The sequence below is a fragment of the Ambystoma mexicanum genome, chromosome 3p (assembly GCF_040938575.1).
Source record: "Ambystoma mexicanum isolate Mex_15411 chromosome 3p, UKY_AmexF1_1, whole genome shotgun sequence".
Classification (NCBI taxonomy): Eukaryota; Metazoa; Chordata; class Amphibia; order Caudata; family Ambystomatidae; genus Ambystoma; species Ambystoma mexicanum.
Genome location: NC_090925.1, coordinates 963,309,636 through 963,329,877, shown reverse-complemented (window position 1 = coordinate 963,329,877; position 20,242 = coordinate 963,309,636). Strand labels below are relative to the sequence as shown.

The 20,242-nt window shown below is 47.0% G+C and overlaps 1 protein-coding gene across 4 annotated transcripts in view; it reads right to left on the bottom strand.

Annotated features, from left to right (window-relative positions):
• The window catches only part of ITCH (itchy E3 ubiquitin protein ligase), a 2,968,415-nt gene that overhangs the window by 1,717,417 nt on the left and 1,230,756 nt on the right, over positions 1 to 20,242 (bottom strand). For all 4 annotated transcript variants that reach the window (XM_069652264.1, XM_069652266.1, XM_069652265.1 and 1 more), the window contains exon 11: positions 5,908 to 5,971. In XM_069652264.1, coding sequence (XP_069508365.1) covers positions 5,908 to 5,971 — 64 coding nt within the window. The remainder of the gene's footprint in view (positions 1 to 5,907; positions 5,972 to 20,242) is intronic.

Below are 20,242 nucleotides of genomic sequence, written 5' to 3'. Positions count from 1 at the left end.
TCAGACCTGGCGGGAGTGACACCTCCCGCCTACAGGGCTCTTTATCAGCCGGTTCGGAAAGAACATTGGTAGCGGTTTTACCACCACCGTTCTTTCCGGACCGGCAGGGTCGTAATGAGGCCCATTGTCTTTGTCTCAATACCAAACACAAGACATGGGCATGACAGAGACCACACTATACATGGCTCATAGCCAGACTGAGGGCTAAGGGGAGGAGGGGAAAGAAAAGAAGAGAAGCACGTTGAAATTGTGAAACAAGTGAAGGTTCTTCCAAAAACTGTCTATATAACAAGAAAATGGATCTGAAGGAAAAGTGTACATGCAGATTCACTTTTAAACAGAAAAACACCACTTCCAGCGCACGCCGTGCCAATGACTGCATTGCTGAGTCTGCTGTTGAGGCATACAGCTCCACACGGATGTCAGCGAAATTTCCGGACTAGTTTGTGCCTGGGTAACATTTAAAAGATGAGGAATCTCTAGAAGGATGCATCCATTAGAAATGTTCATTTTTTCGAGTTTAGCTCTTTTTTTGCATTACTGAAAATCTAATTTTAGGTATGGGCACACAAGGGTTTTGTCACCTAACAGGAGGAATCTTAGCCTGCTCAAATTTCTTCAAGTAGAAATAGCACAACAAAGCCTTTCTGTGTATAGAGACACAAGCTGAGATGTACATCTTTGGAGGTATCCCGGAAGTCTTTACTCCTCATGAAGGCAGAAGATCAACACGCCCGGCTAAAACTAAAAGTCGCACTGGGTCACATCAGTATTTAAAACGCACCCTACTTGGTAGTTATGGAAACATTAGCTCTCATAGATTATGTCCTTTCCTATCACTCACAGATTTTCAACAGAAGCACTTCATCCTGTTTGGCACTCATGAGTGTGATCACTACACACAGACACTAAACTTCACACAATGCTATAGAAACGGCACAGTATTATTTTGTTTTTGAGTGATATTGGGGGTCCTTCCGAGTTTGGAGGTAAGGGATAAACAATGCCGGCAAAGGATTACCAGCATCGCTTACCGCTCCGGACTATTCTGAGCAGTCAAACCGCTATTAGCGGCACCGTAAATAACGGTGCCTCTAATAGCGGCATGGGCGCGGGCACACCGGCAATAGCGGCATGCCGTAAACTGGAGGACATCACAAGTGAGGCAGACACGCAAATACCAGTATCATGACCATGAAGGCGCGAAAAGTGGATTCCGGCATGCTGTAAATACCAGCATCGCTGACCAACCGTAAAATGCCATGTGTAGTGCTCCCAACTGCCACATGTGCACACTATCAGCACAGGTAGAGGTAATGGAGTCTGGGCCTGAACAAAAGGAGCACACCCACACACCACACCCCTTTCCACACCAAGATCAATTCAATAGTAGCATCAACACTTCAGCTGGAGGACATGCATGCATTGCAACACCAGCAACACCACCAACAGCAGGCACCACAGAGGAGACGCAGCAGGAGAAGGAGGGTGAGACAGGCCCAGCATGCCCCACCAGTGCAGCCAGCATAACCACGCATGCAGCCCCCAATCCCAAACATCAGAGCCAGTCCTTCCAACCCAACCCCAGAGCACAACCACACCCTATACCGTCTGGACCGGGACACCAACAACATCACGGTGGACATGATACACGATTGTCAACCTCATTGAAATACGCACCGCCATCCCGCGTCAATGAAGGTAGTGTCGGTGCTCCACTTCCTTTCCACAGCCATCTACCAGCACACAGTGGGGCACATGCATGGCATATCACCACCCTTATTCACTCGCAGCCTGAAGCAAGTGCTGGATGCCCTCCTCAAGCACACAACGGAATGCATATCCCTACCACGGACTCCCCAGGAGATTCTTGAAAAAAAAGGTGGGCTGCGTGCCATGGAGGTGGTTTACCGCAATCGCATGCAATACCACTCCAACCAGGTGCAGATGTGAGGCGACGCAAGCAAGATCATCACACGTTGTGCCCGATATCCTGGATCAACCACAGGAATGCTGCATGTCACCATGGCAAAAATCAGTGCAGAATGCCTAACATTGCAGAGCCTACTGCCAACGCTCCCCATCAGAAAATCCCACAGAACAGAACACATCACTAAATGGACACAAACATAGCTGTATGCGTACACAATGCACGAGTTACAAGACGGCCGAGCACACTGGGTATCATCTTGAAGATGCAACCCACACCATTATTCCATGACACAGGACACATTGAGGGCCTAACAATGGCATGCATACAACCAGGGACATGTGCATGTGACCAACGATAATCTGCCGGCATGTGTGACTACTACAGCTGTCCATCATCAATCAACTGATTTATGCCTCCCATGCAGGTGACAGTGGCTATCCCTTGATGCCGTGGCTCCTCAACCCTGTCCGAAACACACAGAACAGGCATGAGGAGGACTACAATCGATCCCACACCCGTAACCGTGTGGTCATTGAGCAGACCTTTGGCCTGTTGAAGGCATGTTTCGCTGCCTTAGCCCGTCAGGTGGGGCACTCCTCTACATGCATGAGAAGGTGGCCAAGATCATCATGGCATGTGTTATGCTGCACAACATGTGTATCCGATGCAACGTGCCCCTGCCCTCTGACATTGAACTGCAACCACCTGGTGATGATGAAGGGGATGAAGAAGTGGCTGCACATCATTGCGGTGCCGATGCACAGGAGAACATGCTGTGCGTCAGTCAGTGATTGCACAATATTAATGACACACATGGCTGCACAGGGTGACGTGATATTTTGACAGAGGCCACTGGGTGTGTGGGTACATGCACACTATGCACTGTATATGAATAAATGACACGTGCACAATGATGAATGTCCACTCAGGTCTTGCTTTTGACACAACGGGTGTATTGAATTTAACAATGAAAACGCTAGTGCAATAACCCTCCACCACCCTCCCCTCTCCCCCCCACAAACCCTCACCCCTCCCCCTACAACTCCCCCGCACAGCCCCCCTCCCCCCACAACTCCCCCACACACCCTCACCCCCCTCCCCCTACCCCCACGACTCCCCCACACATGTCCGATCAAGTCTCTATTGCCTACATCAGGCTGCCCAGACTATCTATTAGCACTCCCTTGACCTGGTGGTGGCATGTCTGGCCGGCGCAGGATGTGTGACGACCTGCGGAGCGGGCTCCTCTGGGTAAAGCTAGACGAGGATGGTGTGGCCGCCTGTTCAAATTGGGTTGCCGGATGCCCTGACTCCATGGCATCGGCTATGCGGCTTAGTACCTAGCGCAGGGCGGATACCTCCTTGCAGAGGCGGCTAGTGTTCTCCGCAAATATCTTGCCCATGGAGGTTGTGTTGTCTGAGATGATCCTGCCTAGAGAGGCGATGTTCTCCCGCCACTCCTGCCTTACCTGTGCGTTGTGCTCAATGAACTGCCGCACAACAGCAGTCAGCTGCTCAGCACGCTGCAGCCCTGCGGGTGCACCTGTGGAGGTGGACGGTTCCTGGGTGTCTTGCTCGGCCTCACTACTCGCCACTATCGGCGGACTAAAGGGCCCTTCAATTAGCTCCCGCCTACACTGCGGGGTGGTGGCGTCGTCTGTCTCAAGGGATGAGATTTGAGGGATGCCTGTGGACTGGGCGTGCAGGGCAGTTCTGAGGAATCATCCTCAACGGGCACCCATACCTCATCCTGTGCTGCCTCCACAGCCTGGGGTGCTGTGGCTGCCACCTCCCCAGCCAAAACATGACTCCTCAGAGTGTGGTGCCTCAGCTGATTTCCTCTGGCTGTGCAATGGGTGTTGGCGCTTCCGCCTCTACGGCCCTTGGCAGCACCGGTGCACTGGCAACCTGGGGTGTCTTCACTGGTGGTGCACGGCGGCCCCTGGGTTGGCCCTTCGAGGTGAAAGGGCGGTTGGCCTCATCCCGGGACCTCTTCCGGGGTGTGGTTTTCGTGGGGGTTGAGCCCTGGGCATCGCTGTCATGGTCAGAGCCTGCGGGGGTCGAAGAGAGGGACGGCATGAGTGATGTTTTGATAGGCATCATACATACATTTGGACAATTGATCATCCACACAATAGAGGGTAATAGGCATTTGAGTTTTGGATGATCACGTTGTTTGATACATGGGTGGGTTATGCAGGCATACGTCGGGGTCACTCATGTTGGCCAAGACCTATGCTATGTGACATGCACATTTGTTGGGGCCTGCATTCTGTGTGACTTATGGCATTTACATTTTGTGTGGTATGTGTCAGGTACGGCATTGCCTTGCTGCAGGCATCTGCATGTGGCTGATGCGTCCGGCTACTTTGCTGGGAGTGTGTGTGTGTGTTGGGCCATGGCTTGCCTCTTTGGACGGACATATTGGTTGACTTTCATCAGACTCTGCATTACAGTGTTTTCTTAGGACACTCACCTCCATCGGCCGATGTTGTTGCGCCACACTCCATGTCACCAACACCTTCGATCCCCTCCATGCCAATCATGCTGGCGCAGATGTCCTCCCATAGGGTCAGCTTGATGGGGGAGCTGGCACCTCCGCCTCTTGCCATTGCCAGGCTCCTGTTGACAGAGAGTATGTTCCTTACTCGGAGCCGCAAGTCATCCCAGCACTTCCTGCAGTCTTTTATGGTGCGTGGGGTGTTTCCGACTGCACTCACTTTCTGCGCCACAAGGGCCCAGATCTCTTTTTCCTTTATGATGGCCTCCCTCTTCATGCTGTTGGCGAACACAATCTCAGCATGTTCCTGCAGTGTCTCAGCTAGCATCTCCAACTCGTCCTCGTTGAAGCGCTCCTTGCGCTGGCGGGCGCCTCCTTTCTTAAGGGCCTTGGGCATTGTTGTGTGTTGGATGAAGGATTTCAAATAAACAGCAGAGTCCCACAGGTCCTGTGTGCTGAGGATGACAATGGATTGTGTTTTTAAAGATGGCCACCGTGCTCCGTCCTGTTCCTGTGCGATGACGCTACTTCCGGTTCCGCTTTTTTACGGTGACTGTTATTAATGCTGCATTGGTTCATGCCAGTAGTGTTATCTGCGCTATGCATGATGCCGCTAAGGTCATTTTTCGTGCCTTTAATGGCATGGCGGTAATGCCCTTACCGGCATGGCGCAAAGCTCGTGCCCGCGAAGTCGTAATAGCCCTGTATTAGCGGGCTATTGACTACACGGACACTCTATTTGCACCATGCCGGTAAGGACCGTTACTTACCTCCAACCTCGGAATGACCCCCATTGTCTTGTTTGTTAACACGACACCAAGAGTGCCACTATCTTCACACAATGATACTTCTTGTTTGCTCAATAATATTCAAGTTGGTGTTTAACAGTTCAAATGTCTACACCTATACCTTCCACTAAGTTGGGCTGTGTGGTGTGCAGATTATCAGTATTAACATCTCTACTGAACATTACCTTGTCGCTCCAAGAAACACTTGTGTACAGGCGCGTTATACATGACTTATAATATCATACCTATAAATACAGTGTTTGGTATTAGACACCGTTTGTGCTGCTGAAATGTCCACAAGACCAATGGTATCACATTTTTAAATAAAAAGTGATATACCATTTAATTTCCTAAAAAAATAAATCTGTGTTTTGTTGGCAGAGTCTCCTTTAAAGTGAAAGTGCCTTTAGAATAGAACATTATCAAGTGTATGCATGGAGTTACCTTTTGTAACAAACCTTATAAAGATACACATTTACGTTTGTTATCCACTTTGGCTTTTAAATGAATTCACGTTATGCAAATTTGAAGGGTTTGGAAGAATCAATTAAATGAATTCTTCAGTTGTACATGTTAACCAAGCCTAAAATCCATGCCGTGAATGTTTTGTCAAGAGAAATTTAACGTACCTATTTTGACACATACTAAACATAACCTGGCAGCGGAAAGAAAACATTTAGACTTACCCCATCCAATAGGTAACCGTCCTAGTGGGTCAAACTCTTTACTTTGACCTGCATAATCTTGATTCTATAACACACAAACAATCAGTATAAATTAATGTATTAAAAACTGGGAGTTAAATGTGTCGCATATTTTACTGGCTTATGTCACACAAGCTTATGTTAGACAACATGATGCTCTTTATTGCATGGTCAACAAATGAATCTTAAGCATCGATTCAAGCATACAAAAATAAATAGTTATTTCAATTTAGAGTAGTGCTGCTTTGAATCGAAGATAACAAAAAAGCTGTGTCGGATATTCACCCAGACTCCTTGCATGGGATGAAGTAGAGCAACAGATTACAGAAGAGAAAGTTTTGAACAGGATCATAAGCCCTTCAATGGGAACAGAGCCCTGTCCTGAGCTCGGATATGCAGCCTACCAGGGTGTACACCTGCGCCACTCCTAACCCAGAGGTACCTCTGTCCCTTCCACAATGCCCATCATCCTCTGTTCTGTCCAGGAAATTCATGAAAATTCTCCACAAACCCAGGAGCGAACAAAACTGCACCACAAAAAGAAAGCCAGGAGAGGTGAACATGGCTGTCACCCCACAAACAGAGACTGAAAAGAGGGCGAGGCTAAAAGCCTTCTTAAAACCTTCCAGAGGAAGTCCCAATCCTCAGAAGGCTAGCTTAGGCAGAGACCCCAGTGGGATGAGATTTGAGTGTTAAAAGGGGGTAGGGCGGGCTACCAAAGCCCAGTCAGCACAGACAAGATAGACAGGTTTTCGGGTGAGGTCAGGTGGAGCGCTGGTAGGCAAAGTGGTGAGGCGGAGGATGGCGTACTGAGAGAGTGTGCAAGTGTGTGCAAGAGGGAGAGAGTGTGCGAGAGAGAGAGAGAGTGTGCGAGAGAGAGAGAGAGTGTGCGAGAGAGAAAAAAAGGGGATGTATTGCTCTGGTTGGTCTCTTCCTCGTCTGGCAATAGCCTAAAAAGGCTTGCGGGATGTCAGACTCCTTATGAAAGGGATACTGCATCTCACCCAAGGGTGCCTCACCTCCACTACATAATTTCTCCTTCACCCAGGTAGTCCTACCTCACATATCCACCCAAGGGTCAGGATCCGATAGTGATGGCCTTTCCCTGGCCACCTGAGAGGAGGATAGCTGAGGAAAAGTAGTGAGGACACCCTCAGATTCCTCACAAACATTTGTTGCTGGATAGAACGGTGGCCAAAAGGGTTACGAGATGTGGGATTCAACCAATTTGGTGGCAGGCCACAATATGGTTGTCAAGGACATTTCGGACTGAAGACCAAGGACTCCAGATGGAGATGCAATGATTACTTTTAGAGGGATTGGGTCTTTGTGGAGGAGCTGGAGAAATAAATTGAGGAATACTTTAAAGTAAATGGCACAGGAGAGGTTGGGACCAGCAAAGTGTGGGAAGCAGAGAAAGCTACTTGGAGAGGTCTATTAATAAGAGAAGAGGCGTGTAAGAAAAGGGAGAGGAGGATTTTGGAGAAGGAGAGGGGGATTTTGGAGAAGGGGTGGGTGAGACTATAAGGAAGTTGAGGTTCCTCAAACAAAAGTTCTATAATAAGGGGGATAAGGAGGTCAAGTTATTAGCAGCTAGGCTTAAGGCGCAGAGAGCGGAAAGATGGGTGCAACGTATAAAGGACCTGGATGGGGTCATGTGAATTACACCAGAGGGCATGGTGGATAGATTTGCAGCATTCTACAAGGATGTTTATGCGAGTGAGGATGAACCATCAAGGGAGATATTTGACTGATACTTGGATAGTGTCACCCTCCCAGATCGGTCTAGTGCAGATGCATTATAGTTGGACTCTCCTTTAATGGCAGAAGAAGCTGCAGCACCTATACAGAAGATGCTGTCCGGTAACCCCAAGAGAAGATGGGTTCATGATCAGGTTTTACAAAAAGTATATGATGGCAGTTGTCACAGCACCTAACAAAGCTGTTCAATCATTCTTGACAACGGACAGCTCCCACCCTCATTTCATTTCATGAAGCATTGATTTCAGTTATACATTAAGAGGTGAGGGATCCCACTAGATGTGGTTTATATAGGGTGATCTCTTTATTGAATGGGGACAAGAAGAATTTTGCAAGAATACTGGCTACTAGGGTGGCGGGCCTGATGTCAAGGCTGGTGCTCTGAGGTAAGTGGGGTTCATTCCAGGACGTCAGGGACCGGATACTTTACAGAAAATGCTAAGCTTGATGGAGCTTACCAGAGGGGGTAGAGGTGACCTGGTGCTTTTATCATGAGATGCTGAGAAAGCGACAACTGGCAGTGTTTAATGTTAATGTGGAGAAATCAATGCTCTTCTTCTGTCAGTAGAGATTTAAACTGAAGGGTTCAAATATTTAGGAGTGGTAATGACCAGATTGCTAGGTCATCTGTTTGAGGCCAATTATCCAGCTCTGCTTTCTAAGTTATACAGAGATTTGTCAACGTAGGAAAGGCTGACACTCTATTTGGGCCGACTGAATGCCCTGAAAATGGACATTGCTCCCCAAATTGGTATATGCATTTCAAATGTTGCTGGTTAAGGTCCCTGATCACATTCAACGAAGTTAAGGGAAAGATCCTGCTATCTCTGTGACAAGGGGAAAGACAAAGGATCTCTTAAGACACAATCCTCTGGCAGAAGGATAGGGGAGGGGTGGGGCTCCCCGATATGGAATGCTATTATAGGGCATCCCAAATGAGAGCTCTGGTTCCAAACTTCTTTATGGATAGGGATAAACAATGGATAGAACTCGAAAATTACTCTGAGTCAGCTGGCTGTAACGGAAAGGCTATGGGTCCCTAGCAATAACAAACCATGAAATACTGGGATTATTTTGGGAGCTGTGGAGGAAAGGAAAGAATATGAGAGGGGTTTCCTCATGGCCCTTTCCTGTTGTCATCTTTTGGCCCTACCTATAAGGGTCGCCTTTGCGGACCCATTGCGTTTCAAGAGGTGGTTTGAGGCGGGATTGAAGAGTGGGGCAACTTTGAGTAGGTGGTGAATTTATGTAAATCCAAGAGCTTGGAGACAGATTACAAATTAGGAAGTTCTAAATTCCTGGTTACCCATCATTGAAAGGAGTGGTCACAGCCATCAAATGAAAATCAGAAATTCAGAGGGGAGTTAAACCGCACAAAACGAGTACTTGACACACATATTGCCTCGAAGGAGCCGATTTCGGACGTCTACTCTCCTCCGATAATGGTGGGAAGTGGCGGAACGGAATGACTGAAAAGTAGGTGGGACAGGGATATTGGGAGGGTGTTGTATGAGAAATAGACCAAGCTATGTAGAAGGGAACACAAGACATTTATTGTGTGTCAATATACATTTTATGGGATTAAACTACTACAGAGATGGCAGTACAACACTGTAAAGTCATCTCAGATGTTTCCATGGGCGAGTCCTTTTTTTGGAGGGGTATGGAGAGTAGGCTACGTATTGGCACATGTGATGGGCTTGTAGCGAAGGCCAGAGATTTTGGAAAGAAGCCTTGAGGTGTATTAGGGACCTAGATGTAATCCACAGAGGTTTGAACCTCATACTAGTTGTTTTCAGCCTGGAAGAGGTGGAGAAGGGGTGGAGGGCTTGCCCACATATGGCTCACTTTGCCTTGTAGCTGTGATGACGTGTAACTGTCAATTGGAAAAGGAAATATTTACTGAGCAAAAGGGAATGGTTGTTTAAGTTGAGAGAGCTAATCGATACTGAAAACATTACGGCTGTGTTGCTTGATGTCAGTCCCTCCAGAGAATTGGAACGGGCCTCTTTTCTTGGTAAGTATGACTCCAAAAGATAGGCTATTATGCACAACATGATCTCTTAGGGGGGTGGGTAGATCAAGCCCCAGTAATGAGCCTGGACAGAAGTGGCAACTGTGGAATGTGATGCCAGTGTTTTACAGAGTATGTTGGATAGGTAATTTTGATTGCTCATAACTTTTGCTTGGGAACAGACTCTGCATTAGGGGGGGGGGGTGATGTGGGTGGTTTTTATTGTAAACCTATGATGATGTACTTGAGCTTCTGACAGTACAAAAATCCAATAAAGTTGAAAAAGATACTCGTTGTAGTGACTTCTGTACTCTTAGTCCTTAGTCCCATTTCCTCCATACTTATGGGTGTCCATTTTACGGGAACGCGACGGGACGCTTTCGACATAGCAAAATTAATTTCCCTTTTAAATATTTTAGTGATGCACTGGAGGCATGACGTGTGCGCATGGCCATCCCCACGGACTTCGCCCACTGGCAAAACCCATCAGTCCATGGCTCCACAAGATGGTAAACCTGAATAACATTTAATTAGGGGACGGCAGGCGGGGCTTATGGAGGAAAGGGGACTATGGACAAAGTTCAGAAGTCACTATGGTGAGTAACTGTCTTACCTTTACGTCCCGGCCCCCTTCCTCCATACTTATGGGAAATTACAAAGCACAAATCTGTCTGGGTGGCTGGAAACTTATTTCAAGCAAAAGGGTTCTGCAGAACTGCTTGGCCAAATCTAGCATTCAATCTGGCTGCTGTATCCATGCAGTAATATTTGCAGAACGAAGAAGGGGAAGCCCAAGTTGCTGCTTTCCTAACAACTTTGCATGGAATGTTTCTTTGGAATGCCACTGCTATTGCTTTAGCACATACTGCATGAGCATGTAATCCTGAAGGTACTGTTTTTTTCTGAAGCTTGTATACATCTACAATGCAGGAGATGACCCACCTGGCTATCGTGGCCTTTGAAGGCTGAAAGCCTGCTTGCTGACCTACAAAGGAAATGAATAAACCATCTGCTTTTCAGAATTTATTGGTACGGTCTAAATAGAATGTAAGCACCCGCCTGACATCCAGAGAATGAAGGACTCTCTCCCGTTCAGATTGGGGAGGAGGAAACAAATGTGGGAAGAACAACTTCCTGGTTTAAGTGAAAAGAGAACAACCTTAGACAAATAAGTATGGTGCGCCTTAACAACAACTTTATCTTCATGAAAAACTGAGTAGGCCTCAGATGAAGAAAGGGCCTGGATCTATCCCAATCCGTCCAGCAAAGTTTACAGCTATTAAAAAGGCAGTTTTGAAAGACACCAGTTTTATGTCCACTGAAGACATGGGTTCAAACGGCTTAAGTGATATTGCGGACAATACTATGTTTAGGTCTCATAGTGGGTGATGTTTTAGACATTGGTGGCTAAAGCTTAAGTAGATCGTCAAAGTGCTTCTTGATAACTAGGTTAGATGTAGATATTGTAAGCACTGGTGAGCTAATATAAGCTCCAATAGCAGTCAGATATGTGCGACAAGAATGGAGGTCAACTTCTGTCGAAGCCAAGTAGGACAAACGATAGAATATTGTTTAAAGACAAATTAATAGAATTGAGAGATTGCTCCAGCATCCAGAAAGAGAAGCGGGTCCACTTGTAACTTCCCTGTCATTACCACAGTATTCCATAGTGTTAATTTTTTCAGTCAGCATTATCGGCAGTTGCCTTCACGTCTGCCGCAGCACTGTTGCCGCGCTCATTCCCGTCAGCGGAATATTTCGTTGAATCTCCGTCAGATGTTTGAAGTTCGCTGTCTTGTCAATCTACATTTATCGCAAGTATTGGCTGTTAATGTTATTGTGCACACTTGTTTTAGCGATCATTAGATTGACAGCGTGCATTTTCCAGTCAGTTGAATTACTTTGTTTTTGTGTCAGCTGTAAGAAGTTGTTCCCCTGTCAGTCAGCCTTTTACACACACTGTGGGGTACTGCTATCCTGTGACAAAGTTTTGAGTTATCACATATTGGGTGCTACAATTTTTCCAGTCAGCGGAACTAACTAGGGTCATATTAGTTAGCTGTTGGAAGTTGTCTCCCTCTAGTTAGCATACAGCACATTACGCACGAAGCTAGTGTTTCATGTTAAAAAGGCAAGCACATTATTGAGAGTGTAAGGTGTAGTTCACCTTGGTTGTTAATGCCCAGAGGGGAATCACAATACATTTTCTCAGCAGTTGACATTGCCTGGTCACTTGTTCACACGCACATATAGGCGTTCCTCATTTTTTGGTTTAGGAAGGTTAGGAGTTCCTGTTCTTGCACGTTCAATTGTTAATGGAACAGCTCCATTTGTGCTATTCTAGTCAGGGATAGCTTCTATCTCCTACCTTCTCCCAATAGCTCTCTCTCTCATATCACGCATACACTAGTGGTCCTTATTCCCTTCAGAAAATACATTTCATCTCCATTCTTCAGAACAAGCGCCCCTGCGTAGAAGCAGGATGGAGAGCTCACCATCAAATAACAAAAAGTAAAAACCCTGGAGAGTTAGAGAGGTAATTACTGAATTGGTGCATTGATTAAGCATATTGAGGATTGCTGAATGTTTTTTCTTAGATAACCTGACTACATAGATTTACAACGCACACTAAGAATAGTACAACCAGATTTTCCAGAGAAGTGCTCCCGCAGAGTTTATGAGGTAAGCGTTACTTTCCCACACGGTTTACTGTATACACTGCACACACAAACAGAACATCCTATTTCTGATTACGTACCCTAGCTACCGCTAACCTCTCTTCTTAAGTCAATCAGAACCTTCCTGACTCAACCTATTTGTAAATAATATATCCATTGTGATATGACTATATAACTCTAACTATACATTTGTTTATCAATTGTATTCTATCATGTAACCTACTGTAACTCTAACTGTATATATGTGTATTAACTGTATTCTATCATGTAAATTACTATGCATTCATGTACAAGCGCCCAGGTACCCTTGGGGTAGGAGCGCTATACAAGTAATAAAGTAAACTAAACGTGCGGCGATCAGTCTTCTGCTCCCGCCCTCACTGGAGGAGGACCAGACGGACCAGGACGGCGATGAACCGCCCTGCTCCATTAGATCCTTTCACGACCGGCTGCTGGATATGATGGCGCTGCTAGACATCCCAGTACCCGAAGCCCTAGCTCCACAAGAAGGGGTACTTTCTGGAGCCTTCACTGTCGACACAGCACCACACCGGTCTGTTCCTTCAGAAGGAAGTCTTGGCCAAGGCCTGTAAGCTCTGTGAAAAACCTCATTACTGGCAGCATCTGAACTAGAAGATTGATGCACACTATAAGCTTCATGCTTCTGAGGACATATCTTTGTCTGCTTGGCTGTTACCCTAGTCGATGGTGGTGGCAGCAGCTACAGTCCAGTCCAAGCCGGCCTCTACATCCTCCACTGCAGAGTCCCAGATCCTTTCCAAGGAGGACAAGCTTCTCGACGCCATTTGGAAAAGGTTTTTGCCAATACAGCTATTCAGCTGCATCAGGCTAATACTGAGCTTATCCTGGCAGCTGCCAATGTCAAACTGTGGAAGGAGCTAGCCGAGTTCCAGAAATCTACTCCTGCTGATAGACTTGGGGCTTTAAAGGCGGCTTGTCGGATGCCGGGGTTCTGGCCCAGGATCTACTTGAGGCTGTGGCCCATCACGTAGACACGCCCACTCGAGGCCTTATGGTCGGGGTAGACATTTCCCGCCAAGTGTGGCTACATGCTACTAAGATCTCGAAGGAAGTTCAGGACAAGGTGCTTGATCTCCCCTTTGAGGGTAAAGAACTGTTCCACTCCTCCACGGATTAGGAACTCACGAAGACCAAGGCAAGCACTCAAACTGCCAAGTCATTGTCGGTCCTTACAAAAACTCCAGCAAAGGCACCTTACACTCAGAGGACAGGGTCCCAAAAAAGTTCCTTGTCTTGTTTCTGAGGCGTTAGATGCTCCAGCTGGTGGGCCCCGCCGTAAACAGCAACGGCAAGGTGGCCGGTTTTTCTCTCAGCCAACAGCCTCCTTGTCACGAACGGGTCAGTCTCCCGGCCGATAAAACATCTAAATGATATTTTCCATCGGTCGCATGAGACTCCGGTGGGAGGACGAATTTCATCTCTTCTGTAGGCGTGGCAGACCATCACGAAGACCGATGGGTTTTGGCAATCGCTCGGGTGGGCTTCCGCTTGCCCCTCCCCGCTACCCCATCCTTCCAATTCTTCCTTCCAGCAGACTGGGTCACCCTCCCTCAGAGCTGAGGTACAGAAGCTTCTAGACCTCAGAGCAGTGGAACCCGTTACCCTCAGGGAGGAAGGGGAGGGCTACTACTCCTGTCTGTTTACAGTGCCCAAACCCAACCAGGCTGGCCTACGCACTATCCTCGACCTTTCCAAGTTCAATCTTTTTCTCCCCCAAGAGAAATTCAAGATGATTATGCACTGCAAGATAAAGTCCTCTCTCCGGAAGGGCGATTGGCTCAGCGTGGTAGACCTTCAGGATGCATACATGCACATTCAGATCTGGAGCCAGCATTGAAAATATCTGCAGTTCTCCTTGGGGATGGAGCACTTCCAGTATCGTGTGCTTCCGTTTGGTCTCAGCTCAGCACTGTGTGTCTTTATGAAGATGTCATTCATCGCAGCATTCCTTAGACTGCAGGGGGTTCATGTAATCCATACTTGGATGATTAGCTTCTGCGCAGTCCTTGCCCTCAGGCTGCTACTCCCACTCTACAGTCATTCCTTCAGCTCCTGTTCCACCTGGGGCTGTTGGAAATCGCTGATGACTGCCTCTCAGGACCTGATCTTTCTGTGTTTCTGTTGGGATACCATCAGAACCAGAGTGTTCTTGACGGAGGACAGGATTGCAGACCTTTCGACCACGTGCCAGCTCTTCCTCCAATCCTCCGACATGACGGCTTGGTGGTTCCAGAGACTCTTGGGCCTCTTGTGTGTTAGCTCTACCTTTTGCACGCCTGAAAATGAGACGCACTCTGCTTGCTCTTCGGAGCAGCTGGTGCCAGGCTATGGAACTGGATTCCAAGATGATTCCAGTCCCTTCCTGCATGACAGCGGATCTACAATGGTGGTCGTCCACCAACAACCTTTCAGTGGGGACCTCCTTCCAGGAGCCCTTCCCACAAGTAACGGTCACAACTGACTCCTTCCTTCTGGGATGGGGAGCAACACTACGCCACATTAAGGTGTACGATTTTTGGACGCCTCTACATCAGCGCTTCCATATCAATTACCTGGCGCTCCAGGCAGTTTTTCTGGCACTCAAGCCTTTTCAGCCCTCTATCACCAACAGTCTGGTTCGGATTTGCACAGACGATTCCGTAGCAATGTTTTACAACAAACAGGGGGTCACCAAGTCTCCTCTCCTGGTGGACCTTGCTATCCAAATTTGGAATTGGGCTATCCAACACAACGTTTGGCTCCAAGCTGTGCACATCCCCAGTCACATCAATGTGGCTGCAGACTCCCTCAGCCGCCAGTCTGAAGGAAGTTACGAGTGGGAGAAACACCGATGTGGTTACCAAGATTGTTTAGCAATAGGGTACCCCAGAGGTGGACCTCTTTGCGACATCATTGAACATCATTGAACAGGAAACTTCTTTATGTTTCCAGGGACGGGCTCAGAGTGTCTTACTTGGGGGACGCCCTTGAGGTCCTGTGTGACAAAATGAGAGCTAACGCATTTCCTCCTTTGCCATTGATTCATCAGTCACTTTGGAAACTCAGGAGTGCATCGAACTGCACTCTCCTCTTCATTGCTCCTTGGTGGCCAGCGAGGTTCTGGTTTTTGGACCTGCAGCACCTGTTGGTGTCCCCTCCGATCAGGTTGCTGCAATTCAAAGGACAGCATGCGTTTAATTCAATCGGCAAAAAAGCCCTCTAAGAGAGCTCAATACAGGAGCAAGTGGCTCAGTGTTTGCCATTGGTGTCTAGCCAAAGAACTCGACCCCAGGCATGCGTCCGTTGACACAGTTTAGTCCTTTTTTTCTGACCTTGCAGCTTCTGGCATACATGTCTTATCATGCAGGACATATTTGTCTGCCATTGCGGCTTACCTTACGACAGCTGCTCCTTTTCAGAGGCTAATCCAGTCATCAAAAGACACTCTGCAGGTCTTCTCCATCTTGGCCCCTCATCCTAAATGGGATCTGAATGTGGTCCTCACCGCGTTGTGTCATAAGCCTTTTGAACCCATGGTCACTACCGAACTCAAGTACCTTTCTTGGTAGGCGGCTTTTTTGATTGCAGTAACATCTGCAAGATGGCTAAGTGAGCTTCAGGCTCTTTCTGTGGAACATCCGTTCCTTACTTTTCATAAGGATAAGGTGTTTCTTCACACGCATCCTTCTTTCCTAAAGTGTTTTCCGAATTTCACTTGAACCTGTCTATATCTTTACCGGTCTTCTTGACGAACGCAGTCTCTGATGGTGAAAGGGTCCTTCACAACCTAGATATCAGACGTTCTCTGAAATTGTACCTCGACAGGACGATCAAATTCAGAAGCTCTTCCCAACTATTTGTTACATTTTGGTGACCGAGGGGAAACCAGCCTCAAAAGCATCCATCTCCCGCTGGGTTGTTTCATGTGTTTGAGGCCTACAAGATTCAAGGCCTTTAACCACCTAAAGGCATTCATGCACATCTGGTCCGGGCAAAGTGGCTGCTGTTGCCTTCCAAAAATACGTTTCTTGAGAGTCCACTGTCAAGGCAGCTATGTGGGCCTCCCCATCAGCCTTTTGCAAACATTACTGTCTCGACCTGAGCTCCCGGGCTAATGCCCAATTTGGCCAGGAAGTTCTCAAGAATGTATTCCAATAAGGGAAATTTCCATCCACTCGTAATACCTATTGTCAGTGCTTGGGAATCTCCCACAAGTATGGAGGAAAGGGGACGGGACTTAGGAGAATGACAAAGTTACTCACCGTAGTGACTACCTTACTCCTAGTCCATAATCCCCTTTCCTCCATACGCCTGCCCGCGGTCCACTCTAATAAGTATCCTCTATTGTTGCTTAAATGGTCTCAGACCTGGCGATAGAAAAGGACTGAAGGGCGATGCACGGGACAGAGCTCAGGAAGGCGGAGTTACGGTCACATGTGGTGGACCCGCGTAAAAATAAAAAGGACAACACATTAAATGTGTCAATGCTTTAAAAACAAAAGTGCTCTGACCCCGTCCCGAAGGACGAAATGTCCCACAAGTATGGAGGAAAGCGGACTATGGACTAACAGTAAGGTAGTCACTACGGTAAGTAACTTTGTCAATAGTGAACATATGGTCCCCAGATGTCCGGGGTGCATATGCTTGGGACATTGTACATATAAAGATCACCTCGAGGTCTTAGCAATAAGCCACGTCATCCAGCAAGGCTGACACCCGAGGCAGCAGTCCCTTCCACAACAGCCACCCTCCTGCAAGCCAGCACCAGGATGAGCCTGGCTAGCGGACGTATGCGCATGGGAAGGGCCCTCATATATCCAAGCAAGACCACCAGGGGGGGGCTCTGGCCCAATCTGCTTCCCAACAATAAGCAAGATTTTAGTGAGGATCTCCCCCAGAACCCAGCAATCAAAGGGCATCCCCAGGCCTAAGGTAAGAAGTCAGCTGAACATGTCATGCAATGTGTAGTACATTCATCTGAAGTATCAGAGTAGTAGCTGTGTAATTTGGTAGGAGTGCGATATGTTTGGTGTATGAAATTGAAATGTAATAATTGGAATCTGGTTTTTAGAGAGACGTTCATAATTTGAAATATGTACATCCAGTCTGCATCGCAAATCACCTCCCCAAGACATTGCACCCATCGCTATCTGGGAGCCTCACCTTCTTATGGGGTCTCAGCCAAGAGGATATTATACAATTGGGAAACTAAGCGACCCTCACCATGGGCCAGAATGATCCTGTGCAACAGCGTACATGTAGGCGGTTGATCAAGAAAAGTAGGACATTTTGCTTTTAGCTCGGTCCATAACCTAAAATACATAAAGATATCTAGTTGGGTAGAGGGCCCTCTTTCCCAGAGCAGTTCCAATGACCTATTTCCCCTCTGATAAGTCCAAGTGTCTCTACCTTAACATTGGTCATCAATTGCAGGTATGCCTGTTCCTTTGTGATCCCCACTCCGGCCACGTGCCTGGTCGATATCAGCAGTAAATTCAAAGTGCTCAGCTATTTTATGCTAGATGACACATGCATTAAGCACAGTGTTACCCAAGTTGGGACTAGGTCTGTGATGTCGCAGTATTGCAGATCTCAGTATGCCAGGAGCCGCCAGAGCCCTTTCAACCTGAACATGTGGCCGGTGAATTGTATGGCATACCAAAAGTACAAATAATGAACCTACGTGACCCAGTAATAGAGCTCAAAGTCTGGCCACCCCTGGAACTTGGTTGATTGATTTTGCCCATGACACCCTGGGATGTTGACCTGATCATACAAATTCTGAAACAATTCCCTGCAAACGTGTGAAAAAGATCACATGTGAAAAAGATCACTGGCAGACATTTTGGGGGTGTTTCGAAACAAATATAAGAATCGTGGGAGCGTGATCATCTTTATTACTGATATACGAACCATCAGGGAGAGAGGGAGAGCCTGCCCATTTTTGCAAATGGCATGTAAGGGAGTTAACCGATTTGCCATCATTTTCCCAAAAAAAGGGTATCCTGGTCCCTTGATATTTCAATGCCCAGGTATCTTGTACTGTCCCATTCCCATTTAAGGCCAAACTCGTCCGCAAAGACCAGGGTGCGCTCAGTGAGGGGGGGGAACACCACAGATTTATCTCAAATGATTTTTAGTCCAGGGAACTCCCTGTATTTTATCACCTGCAGGATTACCGGTGCCAGATTAACGTCTGGGTCGCTCAAGAATAGAATATCATCCCCACAGTGCAATATTATCAGCTTGTGGGGCCCCATATGTACACACTTGAACACATGCTTTTCTGGGTTCTGATTCTTGAAGAGGACTGGCTACGCATGTGAAAAAGTGCCAAAAGATCCGCTATTAGTACCGCAATTAAAGCAAAATTCATACAAAATCTGTTTTAAGTGGTATTTCACCCTCATGAAATAAACAAAAGGTATACCAGATTACTCTCCACTAAGCTGGAGGGGTTGTGAAGCAACAGGGGACCTTGGCCATATGTGGTCGAGGTGCCCAGTAATTCAAACCTTTTAGAAAGCAGCTCCGTCCCAAAACAATCAAAAATTGGGCACTCACATGGGATCCCTTTAGTGGAGGGAGCCTGCTGGGTCTGCCATTGAGAAATGGTGGATAAAGATCTGGGTGGTTCTGGTGATGGAGAACATGTCATCACTAGCCACAAATACATTCAAGCAATTCTTTGACATTTGGAATCCTTATATCAATATTGTGAAAGATAAAGACTCCTCTAACTTCAAGCCTCCCCCTTCTAAAAAGCTTCTTGCCCATCTGAGACAGAACAGTACCAATATAATTTATTTTACACATTACAATAATGAATGTTCGGCAATTATTGATCTCAGAATTCATAATCCTATTTCATGATACCGTCTATATTTGCAGTCTCAGAAAAGCTATTGCCCAACGGTTATCCTGTTCGATGTTTGTACTGCACTTCGTTTTTATTATTTCTTATAATGTTTTTTTTTAAAACTTTAATACTGGCATGTTGACATTACGGGAGGATCATAATTCACTTAAAACATTAGATTATCAAGCATATCATAGGTATAAAGTGTGACAGCTTATACAACATTAGGGGTGTGTGAGGGAGGGAGAGGAGGGAGATGGGGTATTAGATAGAACTTAGTGGGTCATGTAGGGGGGGTGCCAGTCCTCATGAACCTTGTCTTGTCTTCCACCGACATTAAGTATGATCTGAGGGGGGCCCATATGTCTTTGGGTCTCGAGGTGGGCTGGACCCCTTGGACGCAAGTTTCTTCACATTCTTGTGTGCTGATCAAGTCTCGCTCGCATCCAGCACTGGTGTGTTGGGGGGGTCTTTTGAATTCCATTTCCTGAGAATGTTCCGTTTGGCTACTGCACCCCCCACAGCGAACAGTCTATGGGTCCTCACCAACGCCTTTCCTGTGTTTCCCAGTAGGTACTTCCACGGGGTGGGCATAATGTTTGTGTTTAAGATCAAATTCATTGTCTTTGCCACTTAATTCCAGAATTGTGTGATTGGTGGACATTCCCAGTACATGTGCAGGGGTGTAGCGTTGAATGTGCCGCATTTAGGGCATGCCTGTAGTTTGGAGGGATCAAACTTGGAGAATTGCTTGGGGGTAATGTGCAGGTGTTTCAGAATTTGGAATTGGATAAGTCTGAAGTTTGCGCAAAGGGAGATGTTTTTTGTATATCTGCAATAGTTGGTCCATTGCTGCTCTTCTATCTGGATGTTCAAGCGTTTTTCCCATTTGGTTTTTATGTCGTTCTTGGATGGTGTGTTGGCCTGTGTTATCCTGTATAGCATGGAAACGCTGCCCGTGAAGCCTTCTTCAGTGAGTATTTC